Source organism: Heteronotia binoei, chromosome 3 (genome assembly GCF_032191835.1).
Source record: "Heteronotia binoei isolate CCM8104 ecotype False Entrance Well chromosome 3, APGP_CSIRO_Hbin_v1, whole genome shotgun sequence".
NCBI lineage: Eukaryota > Metazoa > Chordata > Lepidosauria > Squamata > Gekkonidae > Heteronotia > Heteronotia binoei.
Window position 1 is genome coordinate 56068915 of NC_083225.1, and position 27424 is coordinate 56096338.

Here is a 27424-nt window from a genome sequence, read left to right on the forward strand (position 1 = left end):
TAATCATACATATTTTTAGTCTCTTCAGGATCTTCCTCCAAAAATTCTGCAATTATTTTTATTATATATTGTTTCAGGTCACCATCTTCCTTTTCAGGTACTCCTCTCAGATGTATCTGAGTCTCCATCAGTTTGCAGTCATGGATTGTCACTTTTTCTTGTATTTTCAACAAGGTGGAATCATGTACTTTCATTCTCCCTTCTACCTCCTGCACTTTTTTAGATGTTTCCTCTGTCTCCTTTCTGAGATCTTCCATATATTTTTTAATCTCTTCTGTAATTTCTTTTTTGATGCAGTTATCATCTCTCTCATGCCTTTCATAGTTCTGGCCTCCATTGCCTCTAATTGATCCTGCATTTTCTCCAATGAAGCAGCTCATGTACAGGTTTGCTTGTGTTCTGAGTCTAGGGTGGCCAGACCGTCCCGGGCACCCGGGAATGTCCCGGTTCTGGCCTGCTATTCCCGCCTCCCGGGCTGGCAATACCGGCACCATTAGAGGTCCCGGTTTGGCCAGCCCCGGAGGCGGTGGGCCGCGCGCGCCGGCAGGGAAGGCGGCGAGTGAGGGAGGGAGCGTCCCTGCGTGTGCGCAGGGCCCCTGCGCATGGGCAGAGACACTCCCTCCCTCACTCGCCGCCTAACCCGCCCGCGCGCGGGGCGCGGTGGCGGAGGCCGGGGAGGCCGCGGAGAGGCCGGCGCTGGTACCTGGAGGCCCTCCAGAGACTCTGGAGGGCCTCCAGCGACCAGCACCGACCAGCGGAGGCCGCGGAGAGGCCGGCGCTGGTACCTGGAGGCCCTCCAGAGACCAGCGGAGGCCCTCCCCGGCCTCCGCAGCCGCCGCCAGCCCCGCCAGCAGCACCAGCCGCTGGGAGGAGAGGCCGCCACCTGCCCTGGATGAAGGTAAGCAGGGAGGGAGGGGGCCGAAAACGGGGGGGGGGGGGGGCGGCTGGCGCGAGGGGGCGGCCGGCCTTCCTTCCCTCCCTCCTCCCTTCCTTTCCTCCCTCCTTCCTCCCTTCCTCCCTCCTTCCTTTCTTCCTTCCTCCCTCCTTCCTTCCCTCCCTCCTTCCCTCCCTCCTTCCTTTCTTCCTCCCCTCCCTCCTCCCTCCCTCCTTCCTTCCCTCTTTCCCTCCCTCCCTCCTCCCTTCCTCCTTTCTTCCTTCCTTCCTTCCTTCCTTCCTTCCTTCCTTCCTTCCTTCCTTCCTCCCTTCCCTCCCTCCTTCCTTTCTTCCTTCCCTCCCTCCTCCCTTCCTTCCCTCCCTCCTCCCTTCCTTTCTTCCTTCCCTCCCTCCTCTCTTTCTTCCTTCCCTCCTTCCTTCCCTCCCTCCCTCCTTCCTTCCTTCCCTCCTTCCTTTCTTTCTTCCTTCCTTCCCTCCCTCCTTTCTTCCTTCCTTCCCTCCCTCCCTCCTCCCTTCCTTTCTTCCTTCCCTCCCTCCCTCCTTCCTCCCTCCCTCCCTCTGGCCAACCCTGGAGTAGGCAATACTGACTTTGGTGGACCCAAGCACTGATTCAGTGTAAGGGAGCTTTGTGTTTGTGACTGGACTAGACAATACTGACTTTCGTGGACCCAAGCACTGATTCAGTGTAAGGGAGCTTTGTGTTTGTGACTGGACTAGACAATACTGACTTTCATGGACCCAAGCACTGATTCAGTGTAAGGGAGCTTTGTGTTTGTGACTGGACTAGACAATACTGACTTTCGTGGACCCAAGCACTGATTCAGTGTAAGGGAGCTTTGTGTTTGTGTCTTCTGGTGCAATTTTGTTCTCAGATCCTGTATTTACTTCATCAGTATATGGGATAAGGCACTTTCTCAACTGTGCTGCATAATGCAGCCTATTTATTTTGTCCTGTTTGCTCTGTTGGCTCTATCTGCGCCACCTTTATCACTTTCGGGGTGTGGATCCCCCAGTGGGGTGGTCTCCCGACTCCCTCCGCCGGCTGTTTCTGATAGCCCTGCGCCCCCTCTTTCATTTGATATGTGTCCCGTGCGGGTGCCACCCTCCCGCCGGGAGATGCCGCAAAATGAGCCCCCTTGAGGCTTATGGCGGCAGGGCTCGGGGGAAGCGAGCTAGACTGCTGTTCTTTTGAGGGGTTATAGAGTGTTTCGAGCCCGTCCCTGTGGCATCGGTCCCATCGTTGTGGGGCCCAGGGGGCCGGCGCAGCGGCACGCTGAAGCAGCCTGTCGGTCACTTCCGGGTTCCTGTCCTGCATCTCGACCTGTGTTATTAGTGACAGGCTGCTTCGGCGTGCCGCTGCCACCCTAGTTCTGACATTTAAAAACACAGAAAATTTTGATCTCACCAATTTGAAATCTGACTATCAAGTTCAAAAGATTAGAGCTTGCTGTTTACAACAAGCCTAATTTCACCGTCCTCAAAGCTTCCCAGACGAAAATATTAATTTTTAAAGTTTTTAAATCCTTCAAAATGGCGGTCGCGACTTTTTGCTTCTCTCTAAATTTTTTTTTCCTTTTAAAGACTTCTAAAGTCCATTATAAACAATATGTCCAATAGTATTTATCCTCTTATCATCATCTCAATTATTTCCAACAGTTTTTAATGTCCCGAACACTTTAAGAGCCAGTTTGGTGTAGTGGTTAAGTGTGTGGACTCTTATCTGGGAGAACCGGGTTCGATTCCCCACTCCTCCACTTGCACCTGCTGGAATGGCCTTGGGTCAGCCATAGCTCTGGCAGAAGTTGTCCTTGAAAGGGCAGCTGCTGGGAGAGCCCTCTCCAGCCCCACCCACCTCACAGGGTGTTTGTTGTGGGGGAGGAAGATAAAGGAGATTGTGAGCCGCTCTGAGACTCTTCGGAGTGGAGGGCGGGATATAAATCCAATATCTTCTTCTTCTTCTAAAAATATTATTTTAATTTTGACCTCTTTGCAATGGCCGCCGATGTTTCTCAATGGTATTATAATCCTAGAGTAGGCTTTTTGTCTGCTACTTCCTGCTTTGCTTGCCACCAAATCTCGTTTTCACTGGTAAAGAAATCTCATGATACTTGACGTACTTCCTGTGTTGACTGTATATGCTGCAGGTCTGTGACGATGGTGCTCTTTTTTCAAAACCGTAAGTAGACCAAACAATACATTCCTTTCCACTTTTTAGCTCTGTCCTTTAAATTTACAAAGTCCAAATTTCACCTCTTCCTCCCTTCTTCTTCCAAGCTTTCTAGATTTCCCACCTTCTGAATTTATTCTGTTTAACTGTAAATAGTCCCAGAATGAAAGATAGTAATCTGTACCTTTTCTGCCAATAAACAAGATCCACACCGGTCTTCTGTAGCTTTAGATGTTTAGCAATGTTCAAGAAGGTTAGGATTCTGTCGAGCTTATGTCAAATTAATGACTCTGAGAACTTCTGCAGAGGATGAAAATGCAACTCTTTTCCGGAGACCCTTCAAAGCCTTAAAGGAGCCCCCCCCCCAGGACTTCCTTTTAGCCAAGGTAAATCTTCTCACAGTTTTCTGTGCATATCTTGGATTAATCTCTAACTGAGAAAAGAAGGCAGTAGGCATTAATTTGCCTTCCACTACCCTGAACAGATGTTCCAGCCTGCTCCCGTTATGAGAAGCAGCTCAGCTTGGCATTTTCCTCCCCCAGAAGTCTCAGCCCTTCACTATATTGATGGACCACAAGCCCCTGTTGGGCCTGTTTGCCCTCGACCAACAGATGCCCCAAATGCTTTCACCGCGGGTACTGAGGTGGTCCATCTTCCTGGCAACCTTAAGTACCACCCTGGGAAAGCGATGGGTCATGCAGATGCTCTGAGCCGACTGCCGCTGCCCTCCATGGACCCAGACCCGGCGTTTCAGATCATGTCACTGGAAGCCCTCCCAGACCACCTGCTGCACGCCATAATTTTATGTTATTTTTATGTATTGTTTTATTCTGTGAGCCACCTTGAACAAGTCTCTGGAACAGCATCACAGAGATGTTCAAAATAAATAATAAGAAATAAGAGATTACAAAAACTGGTTTCCCAAGTATACATACTATCAGTTATCTTCTGAATGGTCTGAGTTGTCACTGAACCAAAGCATCTCCAGCCATCTGCCTCAGCAGAGTTGGTGAGACGGGACAAGGCTTGCCAGCAGCCTATGGATGGGAGGCGTCCAAGTGTCCAGCTTCAGCATGTACAGACATGCTGTGTTGAGGGCTGCAAGCGAAGGAGCAGCAACTTACTGAACCCAAGAGATGGATGCTTACCAGGGTCCTTCACCACAGAAAGTCCTCCATGAGGACGCACACAGTGCAGAGGGTCCCTAGCACCTAGTTTTCCCCAACAAAGCCTGCAGGACACAGAAAAAAGAAGCCCTCCCTTTCCCCTCAACTAAGGATGGTTGTTGGCAGGGGGGCCTCTGCTTGGAGCAGAAGCTGCAGCAGTGTTTGCTGTTCAGGGAGGAAAGGGAGAGGGATCTCAGCCCTCACGTGTGAGAGGCTTGGCTCACTCATGGCCACTTCCTTCATCCTCCTGTACCAGGCGGCTACTTGTGCCACTATATCTGAATGTAAAAATTAAATAAAGTTGGCCATTTAATTATTGCATCCAGTGATGTCAGCTACCGTTATTCTACATATGCCCGCAATCAGACAAGGGCCTCTGAAAAGGAAGTTGGTGAGGAATGTTGCAGACTTTTGGTGTTCTGGCCTTTTCACTCTTTGGAATCATGAGTACAGCAGAAGACATCCAGCACTTGCTGTTCTCAGGATCAGGGACTAGATGTGTGTTGAGCCAAGCACTGCTCCAGCACCATGCTCTTTTCATTAAACTGAGACTTGTGAGGGAGCAGTACTTAGTAAGTTACACTCTTACCGACTCAGTACATTTCCCCTCCTCTTCTTAGAGCCTGTTTTTGGCATGTGAGAACCTCTTTGGAAGCCTAAAAATGGAATTTTGATGGTAATAAAAAAACCCCACCTTTCCAGAGAATAAGAGATAGCATAGCTCTAAGGAATTTTATTATGACTGAAAGAAAGTTTATCACACTTGAAAAGAGAAGCTGTCAATGATAAAAACACAACATCTAAACAGCTGGATATAAAACTGCCAGATTGAGAAGGAAGAATTTTCCAGCCTGGAGCAGGAATATAATCTAATTATCAAAGTACTGAGAAAGGACAATAAACATACTCAAATTCAGAAAGCCAGATACAAAAGAATACAAAGCTCCAGTTCCCGAATTCAACATGCTAGAACTAAGAGAACAATACCCAAAACCTTATTTTTGAACATTTGTGTTGATAAACAGAGAAACTTCATATCGCTAAGTACTGGACTCACTGAAAAAACAGAGCAGAATTCTTGGTTGGGTGGGGTCGTTGAAGACTTTTTTTTTCTTGATTCAAAGGAAAAAAACGGGGACTTGGGGGAACACTGGGCGAAGAAACTCCTAAGGAATACTTTTTCCTTCTGGAATGAGTGAACTGCTTTTAACAACAAAGTTTTTACTCATGGCTGAAAAATTCTACATAAAACATTCTATAGCACTAAATAAAAATCCCCTGTGTATAATACTGTAGGCCAGCCTATATAGCATATTTTCAAGGAGATCGTTGTTCAAATATGAATAGAAAAAAATTAATATGGTATGTCTGAAATCCTAAGAATATCCTGAGAGTAAACCTTATGTTCTCTGAACTCTCTTTCAGGAAACAGCATCAACCAGGAGTTGTCCACTATGCCTTTTGAGGGACACAGGACAAAAGCAGACTCTGGGTCCTTTTGTGTCACCAGAATGAATGAAACCCATCTACGCTTATATAGACCTCCTTGCTCTACAAAAGCACAACAATCAGCAGTCTTCAACAACTCTTTAAAACCTAGAAGGAACCTAGAAAAAATAACAAAGTACACAGGACAATATCTCACTAAATCAAAGCACAGCAAACACAAGCTTCCTACAATCAGACACCATAACTCCTTGTATGTATTAAATCTGACTGGACATAAGGAGAATAACAGCAGCATTCCTCTATCTGAATTGTTTATACTTTTTGGAGGGTTTCTTGCCCTGTATACATAGCCTACATATGCACAAACAATAATCACATAGAATCCATCTGGACTGGAAACATGCAGGTGAGGTGGTGGTGGTGGGTGTCTGCTACCCCAATTCTACTTCTTTCCACCACATACTCTTGGTCTATCCAGCCTGAACACATGAACATTCCTTGACCTATTTTATGATGTTTGAACACAGCAGCAACTGGAAGCCAGAAATGAACAGGTTCATCAATGGCTATTAGCCGTGTTGAATAAAGGAAACCTCCATATTCAGAGGGAGTAACCTCTGAAACCTAGTGTTAGAAGGCAACATCAAGAGAAGGGCTTGCCCTGTGCGCCTTGTTTACTGGCCTTCTATGGCAACTGATTGGCTGCTGAGTCAAACAAGATGCTGGACCAGCAGGTCTTGTTCAGAGAGGTCTACATTGAATATGGTGTTAAAATCCATGCTCAAATAGTCATCTTTTGTAAAATAAGCTCTTCCCCAGCCTTTAAAAGATGTAGCCAGGAGGAATACAGGTTGGTGGGAATGACAAGGTGAGCAATGTAGTTGCTGAAGGAATTCTGGAAGGGATAGAAAAATAGATTGTACATGCAAAAAAAGCCTTATGAAACATGGCAACCTTATGAACCACAAAAATATGACTGAATACCTGATGAAATCACTGCACTGTAATTATATTAATGCCTTATCTAGCTAGATTGGATTTTGTACATTTCACTTTGGTTCAAATGACTTATCATCTGATGAGCATTTGAGTTAAATTCTTAGGGCGATTTCCCACACAGCTTACCAAGGAGCGAAGTCCCTCCTCACTGCGCAGCGTCTGCTCGGATTTCCCACCAACTGCTCCGCAGATTCAGGAAGTGCCGCACCTTTTGCGTTGCTAACGTAAACTAGAATTTTAGTGATTTCCATTTGAGATGCAAAAGGTGCGGCACTTCCTGAATCCGCGGAGCAGTTGGTGGGAAATCCGAGCAAATGCTGCACGGTGAGGAGGGACTTCGCTCCTCGGTAAGCTGTGTGGGAAATCGCCCTTACACTCCAAGGGTACCTGCAGTCAGAATTCAAATCCCATTTGTAGACTAGGTTTTATGTAAAATGCAGTTACAGCATTATATTTAGATACCTGGGTCAAACAACTGTTCCCCCTAGCATTCTCAGATTCACTCAAGCTTTCGCTTATCCAATAAACTCCCTTCTGCTTACACCTGCTTAAGGAAAGCTTTCACAGCAAGTCACATGTATGTAAAGTATAGGCAATACATGCATTTTAAATGCAAGTAAAACTCTATCAAGCTGGTATGCACACCTGTTGTGGAGCTTATTCATTTACTCCAAAATGTAAGGAAAGCAAAAAAGGAGAAACAACTCACCCTTCTGCTCTCCTGACTTCTCTTGAAATGTGTGAAGTGGAACTTGTAGTGAAATCCATGAACAAATGACTTTGGAAGCTCATGGACCTCCTCAGAGGTGAGAACTGCCAGACACTTCAGATATAGCAATGTGGTGTGGGGGTGGAAGAAGAATGAGTGAGTTGGCTCGCAAGAAGTCAATAACATGGAATTTTGGTCAGAGCCTGGGTGTACATTTTCAGTGCATTCAATCCCAGAAAACTAAATGGTTCACTGCACCACTGCTATTTTGGTGTAGGCGACAGGAATGGAGAACTGCATTGCCAATACAGAAGGCATCATTTGTACAGAGTATTATAGTACAGAGTATTACAGTATTATATAATTCCTGTTCTTTTCTTGGGACTTCCTGCTGCTTTTCTGGTTTTGTAATGCAACTAATGGCTGGCAGATAGAAAATGGCAACGGCAATCCAAATAGGAAAATAAATTAGAGAAAGCCTGGAATACAGTGAATTATAATGAATTAAGGCACCAACAAACTACTGCGCCTATAAGCAAAAAGTACAGTCCCAGAAGGAGGATTATCTAGATCCGAAACGAGATTGGACCAGTTCTAGTATCATCGTTGGACTATATGAGTGAAAACTGCATAAATTATTTTATGGACAGAAGCGGAGTTGTGTGCTCAGGATGGTATTATTGTCACTGTAAATTTGTATTATAGTCATTGTAATATTGTGTTGCAAAGAAGGAATCACTTTAATAATATTTTGATATTGTTTTGTACACTGAGAGTATTTTTTTGTCATTTCCCGGCTTTTCTGGTTTTGGCATTAGAACTTTATGTGCTGATGAAATCTAAAGGTAGGTTCACACTAGAAATTTAGTGTAAGTCGGTGTCTAATGGAAGCATGTGTACCACTCATCTAACTACTGACACACTGTACAGTACTGACAGCACAAAGACATCAATATTGATGTCAACTTGATATTAACAAATTGAAGAATAGATTCAGCTGAAGAGGGCCTGTGTGAAAGCAAATCCCCTAAATCTGCACACATATACTTTATACAGTGTTTCCATTATGACACATAAAATGCTAAAGAAGAAAGTGAAAAATGTCAAACTGGAATGCATCATTTCATGTGATTATCACTCTTATCTTCCTTCATGGCAACTTGTACAGTTGAGCAAATTCTACCCCCAATAGTTCCCATGAGGAAAAACAACGCACCCCACAGAGCAAATTACCCAATTCTCACCAGGTATCTACAAAGAAAAAAGTAAAATAGAGATGCCACAACTAAGTGTTTTCAATTAGCCTCTAATGTGGAAATACATAAACTAAGATTCTAATGCTGAAGGAAAACAACCAGATACAAGCACAGTTAAACAGGCTCCCTCTGCCATCAACTCTCTGATATACAGAGGAAATGAGCAGCATTAGATGCTGTTGTCCAAAATACAATTAAACAGTACCTTGGAGCACTACAGAATCCCATAGATTTTGGATTTATTTCAGATTAATAATCCTGTTTAGGTTTGCATGGTAAAGTACTTATAAGTATGGTTTAATTAGGACCTACCATAGTGGATAGGGCTGCTGTTAATATTCATTGGTTTCAAATATTTGAGTCAAATAAGGGACCACTGGACCACCCAAGGCTTTTTTCCTGCTGGAACTCATAGGAATGGAGCTCCACCTGAGCTGCCCAGGGCTCTGGTTGACCCAACCCACTATGTGGCAGCCAGGTGTTCCCAGGCCAGGCTGTGTGACCTAATATGCAAATAAGCTCCTGCTGGGCTTTTTCTACAAAAAAAAAAAAGCACTGGGACCATCAATGCTGAGGGAAAAGCTATGCCAATGTATCTTCAGCTATGCCAATGCCAATGTTGGTTATCACCTTTAAAGTTCTATATGGCTTAGGACCTGTCTACCTGAAGGACCGTCTTTCCCCTCATGTTCCCCAGAGAGTACTGAGGTCGGGAACACAAAATCTCCTTACTGTCCCTGGGCCGAAAGAAGCCGCTTGAAATCCACCAGAGAAAGGGCTTTCTCTGTTATGGCCGCTACATGGTGGAATCAGCTGCCAGAAGAGGTGAGGGCCCTGCGGGACCTTGTCCAGTTCCGCAGGGCCTGTAAGACGACCCTCTTCCGGCTAACCTATACCTAGCTTGAGAATTTAATGCACTTGCCAGATCTCTTTTATATATATTTGGAATATTTATTAATCTTTAAGGTTTTATCTGTTTTACCTGTTTTAAATGTTTAATCCTTTACATGTTTAAATATTGTTTAATTTTATGTCGGATCTATTATTGGAAGCCGCCCTGAGCCACTCGTGGGAAGGGCGGGATATAAATTCTAAATAAATAAATAAAAATAAATAAAATGTATTCCATACCCACTACTCAAAACCAACAGTCCTAGAAGCAACCAAACAGGAGGAAAGCTCATCCATGGTATCCCTAAGTGTTCTGCAATTTTTTTTATCACCTTCCTTTTAGCACTCAGTAATATGGCCTTATGTTTCACCTTTCCTAAGCATAACCCTATAATGGCATGACTGCCTGGTTTGCTGTTTACTTCACCCATCCTGCTGCAAGCATCCCCATGGTAGGATTGCTGTATTTCTTGGTTAGCTAGATTTTACCTCGTGCCTGTTTGGGTTATTAGCTGTCCTGGATTCCTGGCTTTCTTTTCTTTCCCCCTTTTTCAAGGCAAGTCTTAAGCCTGTCTAAATCCAGAGACAGAATATACAAATAGTTTTCTATCAAATTTATGCAGTAGAAATAGGCACAAGTTTTACCTTCCCTTTGTTCCAGAAAGTGAAGGAAACCCCAGCGGTGACTGACAGGAGGTAAGAAGGAATGCTTTGCTTCCTTTTTGACAGGAGCTGCTTCTTTGGATCTTAGCTGAGGGCCTGCAGCAGCTCCATCTGTGTTTTCTGCTTCTGCTTTGACTTGCTTCTAAAAGGACATCATTTTTAAAAGCATCTCTTGCCTTCTTGCAAATTTCCAAATTATTTCAAAACACAAGAATAATGTAATAAAAATTGAGTCTCCTTCTTAAAAAAAATACAAAAGGGCAATGTTATTGATTCTTTCCCCCAGCTCTGTTTGTAAGGTTGAGAGCCACAGGAAAACATAAGATCGATTTCGCACTCACCTTACGCTGCTCTCCTGGTCGTCTTCTCAAAGCAGGAGGCAAGCATTGGCATTTTCACACAATAAACAGAAACCACTAAAAACCAGTTTCTGTTTGCTGTGTGAAAACACCGATGCTTGCTGCAGCCCCGGGGCAGATAGTGGGAAATCGGAAGGGAGCTGCGCTGAGAAGACGAATGCAAGAGCGGTGTAAGGTGAGTGCGAAATCGGTCAGAATCTTTCTTCAACTGCCTTTCCCTTTCTAATGAGACAAAGCGCTAGAAGCTATAGCAGGCACCTCAACATGGTGCTCATGGGCATTTTGAGTACAACCAAAAAAAGGAGAGAAAAACCACAGCTCTGAGTGAGAAAGGTGACCAAAAAGGTTGGAACAATGAAAAAGAAAGTAAAATATAACTATGCATGTAGTGCAAACAAAGAAAATATCATATATAATTTCATAATACATTCAAAAGTGCATAAATATCAAAAGTGCTTTAAAAACAACACTCCTGTGATTCAGCATATAAATACTTAATTTCAAAGACAAATGCCCATTTATATAAACACAGGATGAAAAATGAATAATTGTCTCCATATGCACAAACCAATACCAAACACATTTCAGCACATGGCTTCCTTAATTGGTATAATTCAAAGTGAGCATTCCATTAATTTAACAGAAACATACATAAAACTGATCATACACAGAACAGACCTGAAATGAAGAAGTGGGGAGTAAAATAATGATCAATATATTTGTTAAAAACATTTATTTTAATTTATTAAAAGAAAATGGTTTTCCACAGCTGTAACTGCAGCTGCTGAAGGATCAGGAGGTCTGGTAGGCACCCAGGCTTTCCTTATGGTGCTTTCATGCTAAATTATTGAGTTTCAATCCACTTCAGCAACTGTTTGCAAGTGGATTTTACCATTTTACACAGTAAAATTCAGCTGCAAAGTGCATTGGAAGTGGATTGAAAGTGCATTATTTATACTATACCATACAACTTTATTGGCATAATAAAACACAGAGTGGCATATCAATCAATAAAATGTAAATTCATACGTAAGTACAGGAGTTATACCCCAAAATGTTTAATGTGTGTGAAAACGCCCTTAGTTAATGAGCGGTTCCATTCCCCTTTAGGCTTTTGTTCTTTTTATCCCCCCTTCCTCTTTTTTCCTTCCCCACCTTGGGCTTTTCCCCCTTTTTTATCATCCCTCTTTCTCCATTTCCCCCATGCACTTTCTATCCTTTCTTTTTATTCCACTTTCACCCTCTGTCCATCTAGTTTTCCTTTATTTCTTTCTATTCCATTTCTGCTGTTCTCTTAAAAGTGAGGCAGCAGCCACTTGTCTGTGGCAGTCATTTTGGGGTGGTGCTCAACATCCTCTGTCATATCTCCAAAGGTGTGTCCAGACTTTAAAAGACTGGGGACTCTTGAGATATGGTGTGTACATGTGTGAACACTTATACTGAATCAGACCATCATTCCTTCAAAGACATATTGTCTACTCAGACTGGTAGTGGCTCTTCACATCAACTACTGCCTCAGGCAGAGGTCTTTCACATCAACTACTGCCTGGTCCTTTTAACAGGAGATGAGACCTTCTGCATGCCAAGCAGAGGTTCTACCACTGAGTCACAGTGTGTGTGCATGTGTGTATGTTTGTGTGCTCAATATGTTATTGTCAAAGGTCCAAGTCTTGTGAGAAAATCAAACAAGAACCTCCTGTACTACTTCTTGAACACTGAAAGGCCAGATGCAGAACAACGCAATCTGAAACCACAAGGCACAGCGCCGTGTTGCATACTTCTGTCTCAAAGGCAAGCTTTGCTGTGATCTTAGCAGAGAGACTGCATGAACCCTCACACAAGCAAAGGTTCAGGTAAGGAGATGTTTCCAATGACCCAATAATAGATAGCACAACAATTAAAGAGGTTGATTTGCACAAATAGCAAATTATTTGCATAATATGCAGATTAGGATGCCCAAATTTGATGCAGTGGTTAAGAGCACAGACACTTATCTGGGAGAACCAGGTTTGAATCCCCACTTCTCCACTTGTAGCTGCTGGAATGGCCTTGGGTCAGCCATAGCTCTCACAGAGTTGTCCTTGAAAGGGCAGTTTCTGGGAGAGCTCTCTCAGCCCCACCCACCTCACAGGGTATTTGTTGTGGGGCCAGAAGATAAAGGAGATTGTAAATCGCTCTGAGACTCTGAGATTTGGAGTGGAGGGTGGGATATAAATCCAATATCACCATCATCATCATAATATTTAGTAAACTTAAATATGGCAACCAAACCGGTAAGACCCTGCTGCCTTCTTTTCTTATACAGGATGCTCTGGTAGAAGTTTTTACAGTCTGTAGTCTCATGCTTGCTTACAATAATGATTTAAACACCTACAGCCTCATGCTTTCGCAGAATGTGATACTTAACTACCACTGCTAGGCGATATTGTGCATGCACTCCGTTTCCATGATGTGGTGCCAAACAGAAGCATGGCAGGGGGCATGGTGTCATGGAACATTTTAACATTATGCATATACAGCTGTGCAAGACAGGTTGGATGCAGCTCTTAAAAGCTTATCACTTTCATTTCTCCCCAAACCACAGTCTTATTTGCAAGAATATTCTCAAGCCAAGTTAAATAAGTGTGAAGTTCTTAAAATGGAAGAGTCATTGAAAATCTTTCAATAGAAAACTCTTTCTATTGTAACTTCCTGAAATGAGATCTATGCTTCTAGGCAACCATAACAAAAACACGTTCAAGAAAACGTACTGAGGAGGGCTAGGATTTACGAAATGACTCAAGACAAGGAAGGGCCTGGCTGGTGCATCTCAGAGCCTTGCCCAAGAACAGCATTTCTGCAAGGAAAGAAAGTGTAGCCAAGCAGTAAAAGAATATGATTAAAGCTTCCCAGGGGGATCCTGTTCTTTCCCATCAATAGTTACTATTCTTAAGCTTGTCAAATTGCTATTTTTATATGAGACTTTTAAAATGTGACATGTTCTACAATTTTAATCTGATTTGATCCCATAAAAAATATTCAGGTGATGGTACTGGTTAGTCTACAAGAGAAACTACCTGGGGGCCCAAGTGCAACCTAGAGGCCTACAAGTGACATTGTGAGAAAATTCTACCCCTACAAGATCTCCCAGGCTTAATACTGAGTGAAATTCAAGGCATTCCATGATACACCAAATTTAGCTACACTCTCATTCTGTGCAAATGGTGTTGGCTGCCAGTGTGCTTCCAGGCTCAAGACAAAGCCTAGTGATAACCTTTAGGGCCCTACAGAGCTTGAGTCCAAGTAGGGTTGCCAGATCTTACCTCTGTTCCAGCAGAGGATTTTGTGGGGCATTCCAGGGGTGGGTAGGGACATCCCACAACATCCCCCAATGTGATGACATCACGCTATCATGTCGGGGACATCACACAGGGGATGTTCTGGTATATGGATGAAACTCTGTGGTTTCCAGGTGACATCATCGCATTGAGGAGGGGCTTCCCTGCCTGCCAGCTGTTCTAGAGCAAAGAGAAGCCCCTAATACTGGGGGAGCCTCCACCTGGACCTGGGGGTTGGAAAGCCTAAGTCCAAGATACCTGGTGGACTGCCTTTACACATTCATGCTGACTCATACCGACTCATACTGAGACTCATAGAATCACAGAGTTGGAAGGGATCTCCAGGGTCATCTAGTCCAACCCCCTGCACAATGCAGGAAACTCACAAACACCTCCCCCTAATTCACAGGATCTTCAGATTGGCCATCTAGCCTCTGTTTAAAAACCTCCAAGGAAGGAGAGCCCACCACCACCTGAGGAAACGCTCTGTCAGGAAGTTCTTCCTAATGTTGAGTTTGAAAATCTTTTGATTTAATTTCAACCCAATGGTTCTGGTCTGACCTTCTGAGGCCACAGAAAACAATTCCACACTATCCTCTATATGACACCCCTTCATGTACTTGAAGGTGGTGATCATACCACCTCTCAGCTACCTCCTCTCCAGGCTAAACATCACCAGCTCCTTCAACCTTTCCTCATAGGACTTGGTCTCCAGACCCCTCACCATCTTCGTTGCTCTCCTCTGGACCTGTTCCAGCTTGTCTATATCCTTCTTAAAATGTGGTGCCCAAAACTGGACACAATGCTCTAGGTGAGGTCTTACCAGAGCAGAAAAAAACTAAGACCATAAATTCACAAATAATTATTTGTAATAGTCAGTGAGTCCTAGCTATCTTACTTCCTGCTCTACAGAGATTAAACAATTGGTTTCCATTTGCTCTCGCTACCTGGGAAAGTTGTTTTTCTGAACTTCAGAGGAGTTCAAATTTATGTTCACCATGGACTGTATCTGTGGACAACTAAGACTAGAACTGTCCCAGACAACACAGATTGGCCTCAGTAATAAGCTCAACTGAAACATTTACCAAATAGCCCTCGGAGGGAGTGTATTCTGGGTTTTGAGGATATGATGAAAATTTCCATGTTGCTTGTAATAGCAAGGAAAATATTTTTGAAAAGAAGTTTCAATTGGCACCTTTGAGAGCTCTGAATTATATAAAGGTGTGTTATTTATCAAAGCCATGAGAGGAACTGTAAGCCCTTCCTGTCACCTTGCTCAAGAGTCTGCCCACCCTGCCCAAATTCAGTAAAAGGTAAACAATACATGAGTGACAAGCCAGGCTGAATGCAGAAACACATGAACTGTGGCCAGGCCCAATCTTGCCTTGAAAGGTTTATTGCAGAGGTGACCCAGCTTTTCAACTTTTGAAACAACATACCAAATTCTCCATATAGCTATTAAATATAAGTTGCAACTTTGGATAAACAGCAGTCCTTTCTCTCTCTCTCTCTCTCCCTCCCTCCCCCTCCCCGCACTTCTAGCTCCTCATGTTTCTTCCTGCAATATTTCCTTTATTTCACTCTCTCATATAAAAACACAGCTTATACACAGCTGGAAGAACTTTGCCATTAAAAAAAACACCTTAGGAGCTCATCTCAGACTAACAGGTCAGCCAGCACATTTAGAGAGCTTGCTGATCCCAGGATAAGACGGACCAACAGATTCTACAGAATCAACATGACAGAGCTCAGCAGTCAGGTTGGTAAAACTGTCTGGTGCATGACAACCTGCAAGAATTAAAGGTGACTTAGGGTGGGACAGGAAATGTGTGTTACAGAAACACCAGAAACAGAAATCCTGGTTCAAGATTGGGAGTGCGAGGGGAGTAAAAATGTCTCAAACAACTAACCAGCCAATTGGTCTAAAGACTGGATGTGGCTCAGTGAAAAAACCTGGAACTCTACAGTGGATCACTGAATGGACTAGGAGGGGCTGTAGTGCGTGATAAAAGGATCTGCATTCCTGGCAAATCCTGTTAAAAGAATCAGGTAGCAGGTGATGTGGAAGGCTTCCAAGTGAGACTGCCATTGTCAGAGTAGACAACCTGACCATAAATGGTTTGATTCCATGCAGCTTCATGTGAGGCCCTATGCTTAAAACCATATTCTCCCCAGTCACTGTTGCCTACAGTCACATAGGAACATAGAATCTGTCATACAAACAAACTGAAGCAGGCACCCTCCCACTGCACTCCAGTAGCACAATTTAAAACATGCCATGCTAAGAAGAGCAAGGCAAACGATTGCAATAGTGAGAACAATGTCCTGCTGAAGGAAGGTTACTTTCTGGACTCTTTTCCCCACTCTACTCAGACTACCAACCAGACAGAAGTGCTGGACTTAAACTCAAAGAGGTCAATGTCGTTTAAGTCCTCCACTTTATATTCAGCATAAAGGAGAACTGCTTTGCTTGATCGGACCAAGGTATAATCCAGCATCCTGCTTCCAACAATTTCCTCCACTGAGAAACTCAAAATCAGGGCTGAATACCTGAAAGAAGAGAACCAATAGCTTATCTGGAAATTCTTGTAGAGAACCAAGCTTTTTTCCTTGGAAGAATGAACATGCCCTGCTGTTGTTCAGCCGCATAGATGATTCTGACTCTTTGCAACCCCATGAACCAAGTCACACCAGGCCCTCCTGTCTTCCACCATCCTCCAAAGTCTACTCAAATTCGTGTTAGTTACATCAGTAATGCTGTCCGGTCATCTCATCTTTTGCCATCCCCTTCTTCTTTTGCTTCTGTCTTTCCCAGCATCAGGATCTTCTCCAGTGAATGCTCCTTTCTCATTTGGTGGCTAAAGTATTTGAGCTTCAGGTTCAGCATCTGACCTTCCAGGGAACAGTCAGGGTTGATTTCCCTTAGAACTGACTGATTTGATCTTCCTGCATGCCCTATCAGGATGCAATGTAGTGTTTGAAACACTGAGTTGGCATGGTACTTAGAAACTCAACTCTAACATTTCTGAAGGGGCACAGGTTTTGGATTAAGCCATTCAACTCCAACACACATTTCTGAAGAGCATCTTCTATGTCATCCCAATAATCTGCCAGTAAGGCTGAAACTGCATGTGAAATTTTTGAAGAAAAAAAAAGTGAACTGCAAGTGAGGAACAGCTGCTGCTCTCATTTCTGAGGCTATTGCTGCTGCATTGCATCATCTTTCATAGCACTGTCATCTGGATGTTTCTGCCAAGTTCATATTTTGGGATTGAAACTGCAATGGTACCTGCATTATTTTTAACAAGTAAGTGGAGAAGAAGACGAATGTAGGCTTGCTCCAGCTGAAGTGCCTTAATTAACACTTTTTGGACACTCCGAAAAGTTATCACTGAGACTTATTTAGCCATCCTTAAACATCCCTTGCTGTAGACACTCACTGTATTGATGTAGTACCACAGAAAGCAGGCATGAGCACCAGCTTTATTTATTTTCCTTAGCAAGCATTTATGCTTTTAAAGAAATTGGTCTGATTGTGTGTAGAGCAATAAAGATATTGGTGACTAAACATAGGTACATAACTGATTCATTCTGAGAAAATAGCAAAATCAGGAAGCAATGCCCATGAACATTTTTTAACCAACAATTCTAAGAAACACCATCACCATCCTGTATGCTATTTTTACAAAAGGCACCTGCAAGAATCTTGCTTTTTACCTTGGCACACTCTGCATTTCTGAACCAGCTGCTCTGTCAATACAGGCTAGAGTTACAGTTCTCAAAGTACACAACTCAAGAGTGTACCAAGCCCAAATACAACCAATGCACTGTGGCCCATCACAGTTGACAAAACTTTTCTTTTCTGCAGTCCCAGGCAGGCAGCACAAGCAGATTGTCAGCTTCCCTTGGTGTGCTGTATTCAGCTTGGTGGATTAGAAGTTGTGTGGCCCTGTCAAAGTCCAAGGTGGAAAAGAGATCTCAGTCTTATTGTCAATGCCGGATTAAACTGTGGAGGCCCCTAGGCAGTCAAAATCTCAGGGGCCCCCTGCAAATTATCTCAGAATTGGAGCACCCTCCTCACCACCCATGGCCCCCACTGCAGCCTGCAGGCACTTTCTCAAAAGCCCCTTTGACAGAGTTGCAGGGGAGAGGCAGAGAGAGGCAAACTTGGCAACGGTGCCAGCAGCAGCTACACCAGGCAAGTCAAGCAAAGGGTGGATCTGTTGCTGACTGCACGTGCAGGCTGGGAGGGCTGCAAGCAGGAGAAAAACCGGGAGGGAAAAACTGGCCTGGGGCCCCTAAAGGCATGGGGGCCCATAGGCCAGTCCCTTCTTGGCCTGATTGTTACTCAGGCCCTGCTTATTGTTCCTCTGCATATCTATGCACATAGAATTAATCCCATGCCTCTTAAATTTAATTAATTTCTTAACTTCAAGAAGTTCAATGAACAGCAGATTGCTTGAGGTAGACTAGACCTGTATTAGGAGGAGATGTTAAGAGCTAAGTGTGAGGAAGGAGGACCAAGCAGTACAAATGAAACTTTTTGAGTACCATACTCCAGGAGTTTTGAGATCTTTATGTGAATGCTTAAGCAAATGCAAGGATACATAATGCTATGTAATTTATAGTTTTAGTTAAATAAAACAATTTAAATGGTCATTGTTAATACTGACTTTTTTCCCACTAAAGTACAGCAGTCAATATCAATCATTTATTAGGTTTAAAATCCCATAAACCATACACCCATAAAATGACAACTTTAAAATTATAATAAAATAGAAGTTTGCCATATCTACTATACGTTCATGACAGAGGCTATTTAGCAAAAGTCTCAGTCTTGTAGGTTCAGGGAACCTACTAAAGCACAGCAGAAAAGTTGTCCAAATATGAATAATTAAACTAGTAAACTGGAGATAGATAATTGTGAAATCATTATGAGGTGAACTATTTCAATTCTGTATGTGAAATGTCTCTGCTCAAGCCTCTCGGACATGGTAGAGCATGTGTTGTTATAATGTCCATTTTATCAGAAAATCCAAAATATTTATATTACTCCAACTTTATCCAATTTCCTAGGTAGAACCAATCAATTTACTATTTCTTTCTTCCTTGGAGATTGTTGTAACAAAACAAGCCTTAAAGCAGGCAGATTTTGTGCTCAGACATGTCTAATTAGACAGGAGTGTAAAACTCAGTCTTAATATTTTAAATCAGTATTGTATTTTATGTTAGTGTGTCTAGTGTAATTTAAGAATTGGAACCAATGTAAATGTTTGCTGATTACTTTGATTTTGAATTCTGATCTCTGATCGTAATAAACTTGACTTGATTTCAAATGGTAAATAATCAAACAATCATTATTTACTGATTTTAAGTATAAAACTAACCTGAAAAGTTATTATTCTAAAATAAAACCTTCACCTGGTTTATAAATATTTATGTTATAACAACCAGCAAGAATGAGCCTTTATGTAAAAAACCATGATTCAAATTGAGTCTTACTGACTAGTGATTATAATTCAATTTGATTTTAATCAAATCTGTCCTGATATGATCTGTAAATGTACTCATGGAGACTGGGAATACCGACAGCATAAACAACTCTGGTCTCTCCTTCTCTGAATAAAGCTTCATTTCGGCCCTATCCAAGCCCCAAATGTGATGAAATTAGCCAGGTGGGAGTGGGGATCAAGAAGCAGCACCAAGTTATTAATCCAAACAAAGTGGGAGGATGATCAAGGCATTTTTGGAAACATCAGAAGTTCATTTAGCTAGAATGATGTTTACTTTGGGTTCTTAAAATACAAGGTTGCAGGAAGGTCGCTGAGTGTGCTCAGATAACAAGATTTTCAGATACTCTGATTAAGCTAGTGGGAAATGTACATATCTTCAAATCAAAGCTTGGTGTGCTTCTACTGAGTCTCAAGAATGAAGCTTCTCTTACTAGGCTGGTCAAAAATTTACATTAAAAAAAGACAGTACTGCTATGCATACCTATCTGCAGTCAAAAGGTGTTGGAATGACAGCAAGCAAAACTATTACTGCGCACAAGTCTAGACTATCCCACTCCATCTTTGTCAAGGTTAATTTAAATGAGTTATGAAGACAAACACTTTATATATACAAAGAACGATCAGCAGCTTTGGAATTATGTCTAAAAGAACAATACCACAGCATGTCAGAGCAACCAAAGTTGCTGATTAGTAGGCAAAACAAAACTGGGATAGGTGATGCCAGTTCATGTATCACTATTATAATACAGATCAGAGCTTTTTTGTAGCAGGAACTTCTTTGCATATTAGGCTACACACCTCTGATGTAGCCAATCCTCCTGGAGCTTACAGTAGGTCCTGTACTAAGCCCTGTAAGCTCTTGGGGATTGGCTACATTAGGGAGTGTATGGCCTAATATACAAATAAGTTCCAGCTACAAAAAAAGCCCTGATACAGATTACTACAAAACTAAATGAAGAAGACTGCAGATTTATACCCCATTCTTCTCTCTGAATCAGAGATTCAGAGCGGCTTACAATCTCCTATATCTTCTCCCCCCACAACAGACACCCTGTGAGGTGGGTGGGACTGAGAGGGCTCTCATAGCAGCAGCCCTTTCAAGAACAATTCCTGCTATAGCTATGGCTAACCCAAGGCCATTCCAGCTGGTGTAGGTGGAGCAGTGGGGAATCAAACCCAGTTCTCCCAGATAAGAGTCCACACACTTAGTCACTACACCAAACTGCAGTAACGTATGTTATATTAAGAATATCCCTGTTCAGGGACGTATGGATGCTTTTCAGCAACAGATGTCTCTCTACGATGGCACTCACATAAAAAAAAAGTCTAGCAGATTACCTATTGTGCGTGCTGTGATGGGTTTACAACTAATGGATTCCACACCTATGGCTGATGCACTGGAAAGACTAAACCTCAATGCATTAAACATTCTTGTTTCAGGCTCTTTCTTATAAGACATTCTTAGGCTTAAGAGAATTTGGCAGAACTTATATTGAGATAAATAATTTGAATACCATATTTAAAATATATACATATGCCCTTGTTCAAAATATCTAAATCCTGAAATCTTGAGTCAACAACCCATATAGTTTCACAGAAATACAATTTTAAACACATTCCTCTTGAGATGCTATTTAGTAGGGATTACGGCTATTGCTGTTAGCCTGCTGTCTTCAGCTATAATCAGTAGAAAAAGACAGGCTGGAGATAAGACCTTTTTGCACATGAACAGCATTAATCAGGATGACCATTTGGCACTGGTTGTTCCTGTCCGGGCAGAATTACATATTATGCATAATTCCACCATTATTTAAGGGTGGCAGTGGTTTGTTTTTGAACAAAATGCAGGCACTGAGGCTGCAATTTGAAGGGAGAGACCAGTACAGAGAAAGAACAGTTATTTTAACATTTGCTGCTGAAATTAACTACACACTGATGTTATAAACCAATCAAAGAACAGATTAGTAAATTGGTTCTTGGAGTAGGACTGTTATCAAGCAACACCTCTGTGAAGCCCAATGGCTGGGTTCTTCCAGTAACACGGCCCATTAACAAAAGCATTGAAGGAAAGGTCTCAGGTTCTTTCAATTCAGTTCCTGCCCACAGACCAAAGATGGGGCTTCTGGGAACCATCAAAAAATGAAATTTCTCAGAAACAGCTGGCACAGATTCTGCCCTTCTAGTTGCTTGTGGCATTTTGAGATATGCAAGATAAACCATGCACCTACTCATTTGGTCAACTGATGATTATTCTGAATTCTATACAAATATTTAGCTAAATAGGAATACGTCATTATTTCATTTGAGATCTTTTATTGCTTTTCTTCAAAAAGTTTTGCACTGTTATTCACTGTGAGCTGTACCTGTGGCATAGTGGTCACAATTATAAATGTTTAAAGCATCATAGGTGCCAAAGCCACTTCTACCCAATTGCAGTATCAACCCTAACAGAAAATACAATTGCTCTCTCGCTTCTGTCGTCCTCCTGACACTGCCCATGGAAAACATCTAAGCAAAGTCATGAAATTAATAACAGCTGTTTCCAAAAATATACCCTATAGTTAAGTGTTTATTTGGAATCTTGAAATTTTAGACTTGGAGCCTGGGAGAACCAGGAGATGTCAAGTACAGGGGGAAACAGACTTCTGGGTGAAGAAGGGTCTGCAAAAAGGAAGGCAGAAGAAATGGTGTCTACAAAATTGTTGTATGTGCCTTGTGGTTCTCATAGTGCAATCCTACTCAGGAGTTACTCCAGTCCAGGGGTGGCCAAACTGCTGCTCAGGAGCCACATGTGGCTCTTGCACACATATTATGTGGCTCTTGAAGTCCCCACCACCCCGTTGACCAGCTCAGAGAAGGCATTTCTCTCTTTAAATAATTTCTCCAAGCCAGCTGGTGGCTTGGAGAATGCATTTAAAGTTGCTTTCTTTCCACCTCCCCCTCTCCCTCTACATCTATTTTCCTTCCTTCCCCCATCCTGTAGCTCTCAAACATCTGACATTTATTCTATGTGGCTCTTACGTTAAGCAAATTTGGCCACTCCTGCTCTAGTTTAATCGCACTGACTTCAATGAGCCTTGTTGTTTATTGTTATTGCCATCAAGTTACAGCTGGCATATGGCAGCCCAGCAGGGTTTTCAAGGCCAGAGGCATTCTGAGGTGGTTTGCCATTGCCTGCCTCCACATCATGACCCTGGTGTTCCCTGGTGGTCTCCCATCTAAACACTAGCCAGAGCCAGCTTCCAAGATCTGACAAGATCAGGCTAACCTGGACTATCCATTCTTGGAATATATTATTGAAGCCCAGGCCAATTCTCTTTCTGTACCCCTTCCCACAACTTTTTAGAACATGAAAGCAATGAGAAAGTTTCAAAAGGAAGAAGTAGGTAGAAGCAACTGCCTCTTGCACTTTAGGCTTAAAACTGAAAAGATAGACTAGCATCAGACCAGGGGACAGTCCGAACAGACCTCCCTTTTCTCTGTTATATAGATCCCTACCTACAGTCAGCAGGGTGTGTTAATGCCAGAAATCTGTATTATAATGACATTCAGGTATTTATTAGACTCAATTTATAAAACTAGGTTTTTAAGCAAGTTCAGGAATAGGGGAAGGGTTGTGGCTCAATTACAGAAAGTTCCAGGTTCAATCCTAGGCATCTCTAGGTGAAAGGATCAGGTAGCAGGTGATGCAGAAAGCCCTGGAGAGCCACTGTCAGCCACAGCAGACAATACTGACCCTGACAGATCAACAGCCTGACTCAGTATAAGGGTGCTTCATGGGTGTTCAACCTGGCTTGCGTCATTTTAGCTGAGGTCAATGAGAGTTCCAGGTGTCACCAAAGCTGCGTGGGAAGGAATTCAGGAATGATTCCTTCCCCTAGCTCCATCCTGAGCCTCTAAACCCTGATTTCAGAGTTAACTGTGTACTGGAAATGAGGGCTATGTCAAAAACACAGTGTTAGGTTTTTTAAAAAAAATATCAACTTTTCATCACCAAATGCCTTCAAATAACATTTTTAAACATGCTATAAACTTCTAAGAATTGGGATAAAGTTACAACACACCTTTTCAAATGATACACTGGATGGAGCTGGTCTAAATACAAACAGGATGGATTGTTGACACCATATATAGTCCTAACAGTAAAGACACACAGACTTCATATACATTCTCTGCCCTGAAAATTGATTCCTAGGGGTGTGTCAAAATAACTTCCATCATAATTTAAAGTGTCCATCCATCTTCAACCTGAGCTTCATATGCCCACAAGTGTAAAGATCTAGGATTGTTCTATAATTCCAGTCAAGCTAAAGATATGAGACCGTAACAAGTCAAACACCACTGAAGACCAAACTATTCATGAACTCAACCTTGTGTCTACCATAGTGCCTAAAATGGATTGCTTAAAAACACCGTGAGGACCTGATCCTGATCAAGCATCCAGCACAGTAGTTTGAGACATTTCCCCACGATCACCTTTCAAGTGCTGAAACAGCCATGGTGCACATAAAGGTGCATGAGCAGTCATTTCAGCACTTGAAAAGGGGGGCGGAGAGCTCTTCATCTCACCATACTGCAGGCCAAATGCCCCCATGACATTTTTAAACTGCTGCTTTAGGCTTTAAAATGGCAGTGGCATCCCCATGGCAGACACAAGGAAGTCATCATGTCTAGTTCGGCCCTTAATCACAAACTGGTTCCGAACCTTATATGTCCCATACTTGAAGCACAGAAATCTTTTGTTAGCAAAAATTTAACAGAATACTGTAATGAGAATTCAAATCACCAGTGCTTAAAAAAACATAAATAAATGTACCATACTGCTATAAATATAACAATTTTTATGATGCAGTAATCAAAAACGTTATGAATGAAACAATGTGTTTGGATTCAAAATTAAAGTTAATTTTGCATCATGTAGGATTTAATTGACAACAGAATTGTATTTCTTCACTCAATCAAATAATGTGGTAATAGACTAATTGGTTAGGCCATTTAAAGTAAATCAGTCAGAGTCACAAAAATCTTTATAAATAAAATTAAGTGGTCAGGATGACTGAAAATACATTTCATCATTTCTATAATAGGGAAAGGTTTTTTTTCCCTGTGGGTGGAACAGATTCAGAGAAATAGCAGGACTTGACCAATGGTACATGATTGAAAAATGCAAGGAAGAGAATGATGCCACAATCTAGTTCTACAAACCCACACCCACTTACACAAGGCTTGTGCAGGTGCAGAATATCACAGAGTACCATTCCATGTAACTCAGGTCATCTCAGCAAATGCCTCCAGTTCATAACAATACAAACCTACAGAATAACTAACTCTGTAAAGAAGAAACTTTGTCTATGATGCAATAGGAAATGTGTTTGCATACGGAAGGCCTGGGATAAAGCAAAGCAAGAGATATCAGCTAGATGGCAAAAGTCTAGATTAGGAAGATATTTCTGTATTAACCACAATGTCTTAAGTGAGCTTTGCTACTGTTTAAGAAGGCTGGCAGTGGTGGAAAGTGCCATCAAGCCACAACTGACTTACAGTGTCACTGTAGACTAGTTTTCAAGGCAAGAGCCGTTCAGAGGCGGTTTGCCATTGCCTGCCTCTGTGACATGAGCCTGGTTTTCCTTGGAGGTCTCCCCTCCAAATACTAACCAACACCTACCCTGCTTAGTTTCCAAAATCTGAAGAGATGGGGCTAGGCTGGACTATCTACAGCAGGGCATAAAGGTTAGTGGGTGTTTAGAAAGGTGAGGTCAGCCTTCTCAAGAAAACTGATAAAACATAAGCCTTAATTTCTGGTACACTTTCTTACATCTTTGCATAGCCTGTCCCACAATATGTCCCACAAACATGACATCTTCCCCCTCCCTATCTTATTCTGCCCTCACCAGGAGAATAGAACCCCTTCCTAGTTACCTGTAGTAGACCAGACACTCCATGTGGTTGATCTCTTGGTCTGAACGGTATCGGCTGTAGTCTTCCCACAGGTCCTTAACAGCGGTGACAGCCAAGATGAAGAGGACAGGGGCTAAGGCCAGCTCCGGCTGGAAGGCGTTTACAGTGGGCATGAAGTTGAGCAAGGCAATGAAAACAAAGTACACATTGGCTAGGCGGTGGAACTGCTCAAAGAGGTTCTTGGGCAAGAAGGACAGGGCAGTGTATTTGGTGGTCTTGAGCCTGTTGTCAGCTGGAGGCCTGGAATTGCCCACATCAGGCCTGGGTAGCAGCAAGTTGGAATACACAGTCCGTGTCTTGCATGCCTCTTTCTTCCTCCTCCTCCTTTTCTTCTTTCTCTCTTTTTCTTCCTTCTGCTCTTGAGAAGAGTCCCCTCCATCTCTGCCTTGTGCCATTCCCTTCTCCTCCAAAAGCAGAAACAGAGAAAATGGAAGTTAGAACTTTTTTCTGCACATGGAGAAAGTCACTATCTCTCCCTCCCCTCCCACTATGTGATCATCTCTTGGAGCTTCACTCCTTTCCTCACTTTCTTTTTCCTCTACGGGAGGGGTCGTGGCTCTTCTCTGCCCTCCCTTGGACTCCTCCCTTCTTTGATCCGGAGTTGAGGGGTGTCTTTCTATCTCGCCCAGTTCTTCCAGTTTGCTCCTTGCTACACAGGCGGGGATTGAATGACTGCCCCGCTAGCTCCGCTTCTAGGCGCCGGGGAGCGAGTTCGTACAAAGTAACCCTTGTCTGGTACGTCATTTCTCACCAACCCACTAACTCGTTTCCGCTCCCCAGCGCCGAACAGGGGCTTGACTTACGGTGGGGAAGGGAAAGCGGCCTCACGTTGGAGGTGGAGGGAGAGGATGATACTCAACTCCGCGCCGTGCAGGGGGAGGCTCAGGAAATTCCCTGCATCAAACAAGGGGCGGGAAGAGGAACGGCCAGAAAACTCTCCTCCACCAAGTAACTTTCCGGGCGAAAAGCGGAGAAGAGGAGCCAGACTTGCGCATGTGCGCCTCGGTGGTCCCCGGGACACACTATGTGCAATCCTAGCAGCAGATGCATATTTACACGAGAGTAAGTCTGAACTCCATGGAATTGGTTCAGGGGGGTGTGCGCATGGGATCGCAGCCATATGCCGGTTGCTTTAATGTCTGTAGAGAGGGCAAGGCTGCTTCTCCAGGACAGTTTTGCTAACATTCTACGGGACGTTTAGACTGGATGGGGAGGGGAAATGGCTGAGGGCAGCCTTTCAGTTCAATCATAGTGCCCCATTCCGTTCTAGCACAAAGTTATTCTGACATCAGTTTTCATCGATATGGACGGTTTTATGCTGTCTTTCTTTCTCTCCCTCCCGAAAAATCCCTCCCACCCACTGATGAGAGAGAAGACCTCTTCAGGGCGGGCGCCTGTTGCCATGAAGCAGCTTGTGTGTCCCTCCTCCCGGCCCTCCCTGCTTCGGTTTCGAGTTTCTGAAAACGAGAGAAGCCAAAAGGCGTTCAAGCAGACAGGGCGGGAAAACTGAAGCCGGAGAGGCGTTAACTGAATACAGCCAGGAGGCTAAGGACGGAAACCTCATCCAGAAACCACAAGCTGCTCAAGACTCTACTTGAGACAAATGTCTTCCTTGCTTGACGGTCTATACCCGACAGAACTTTCCTGTGATGCGATGTTATCTCAAAATCAGGCCACAGATTCAGTTACCATGACTTCCACCAGTGGTTCTCAAAGGGTGGGCCAGGCTCCAAAATCTGCCATCTGGGAGGGGGGGGGGCGGTCTTGAGGCAAGAGACAAGAGGGGAAACAGGATGAGCTGGGAGGCCTTGTGAATTATGGGAAATGGCCACCAAATGCAGGCTATTGCTCAGAAATGCTGGGTTTTTGGAAATACTAAGATGAAAAAAAATAATATATAAAGTTGTTTAGTTGTCAACTGAGGTCTCAGGAGAAGGAAAACCTGCCTGGAATTGCTTTGCCAATAAGTCCTGGAAAGAAGAACAGGTCGAGAAGTAGGCTGCACTTCTGTCACATAAATAAAAATACCACCTAAGTTCTCATATCAGGAATCATTGCTTCTTCCCAGAAGCATCCTTTCCAT

At 43.2% G+C, this 27424-nt stretch overlaps 1 protein-coding gene across 1 annotated transcript in view; it reads right to left on the reverse strand.

Moving 5' to 3' along the window:
* ATP10A (ATPase phospholipid transporting 10A (putative)) overlaps positions 1-26079 on the reverse strand; it is a 163362-nt gene extending 137283 nt beyond the window's left edge. The window contains exons 1-2 of the mRNA XM_060233861.1: positions 25868-26079; positions 25303-25745 (exon numbers count right to left, since the gene is read on the reverse strand). Coding sequence (XP_060089844.1) covers positions 25303-25736 — 434 coding nt within the window. The 5' untranslated portion in view covers positions 25737-25745; positions 25868-26079. The remainder of the gene's footprint in view (positions 1-25302; positions 25746-25867) is intronic.
* Between the last annotated feature and the right edge of the window lie 1345 nt (positions 26080-27424).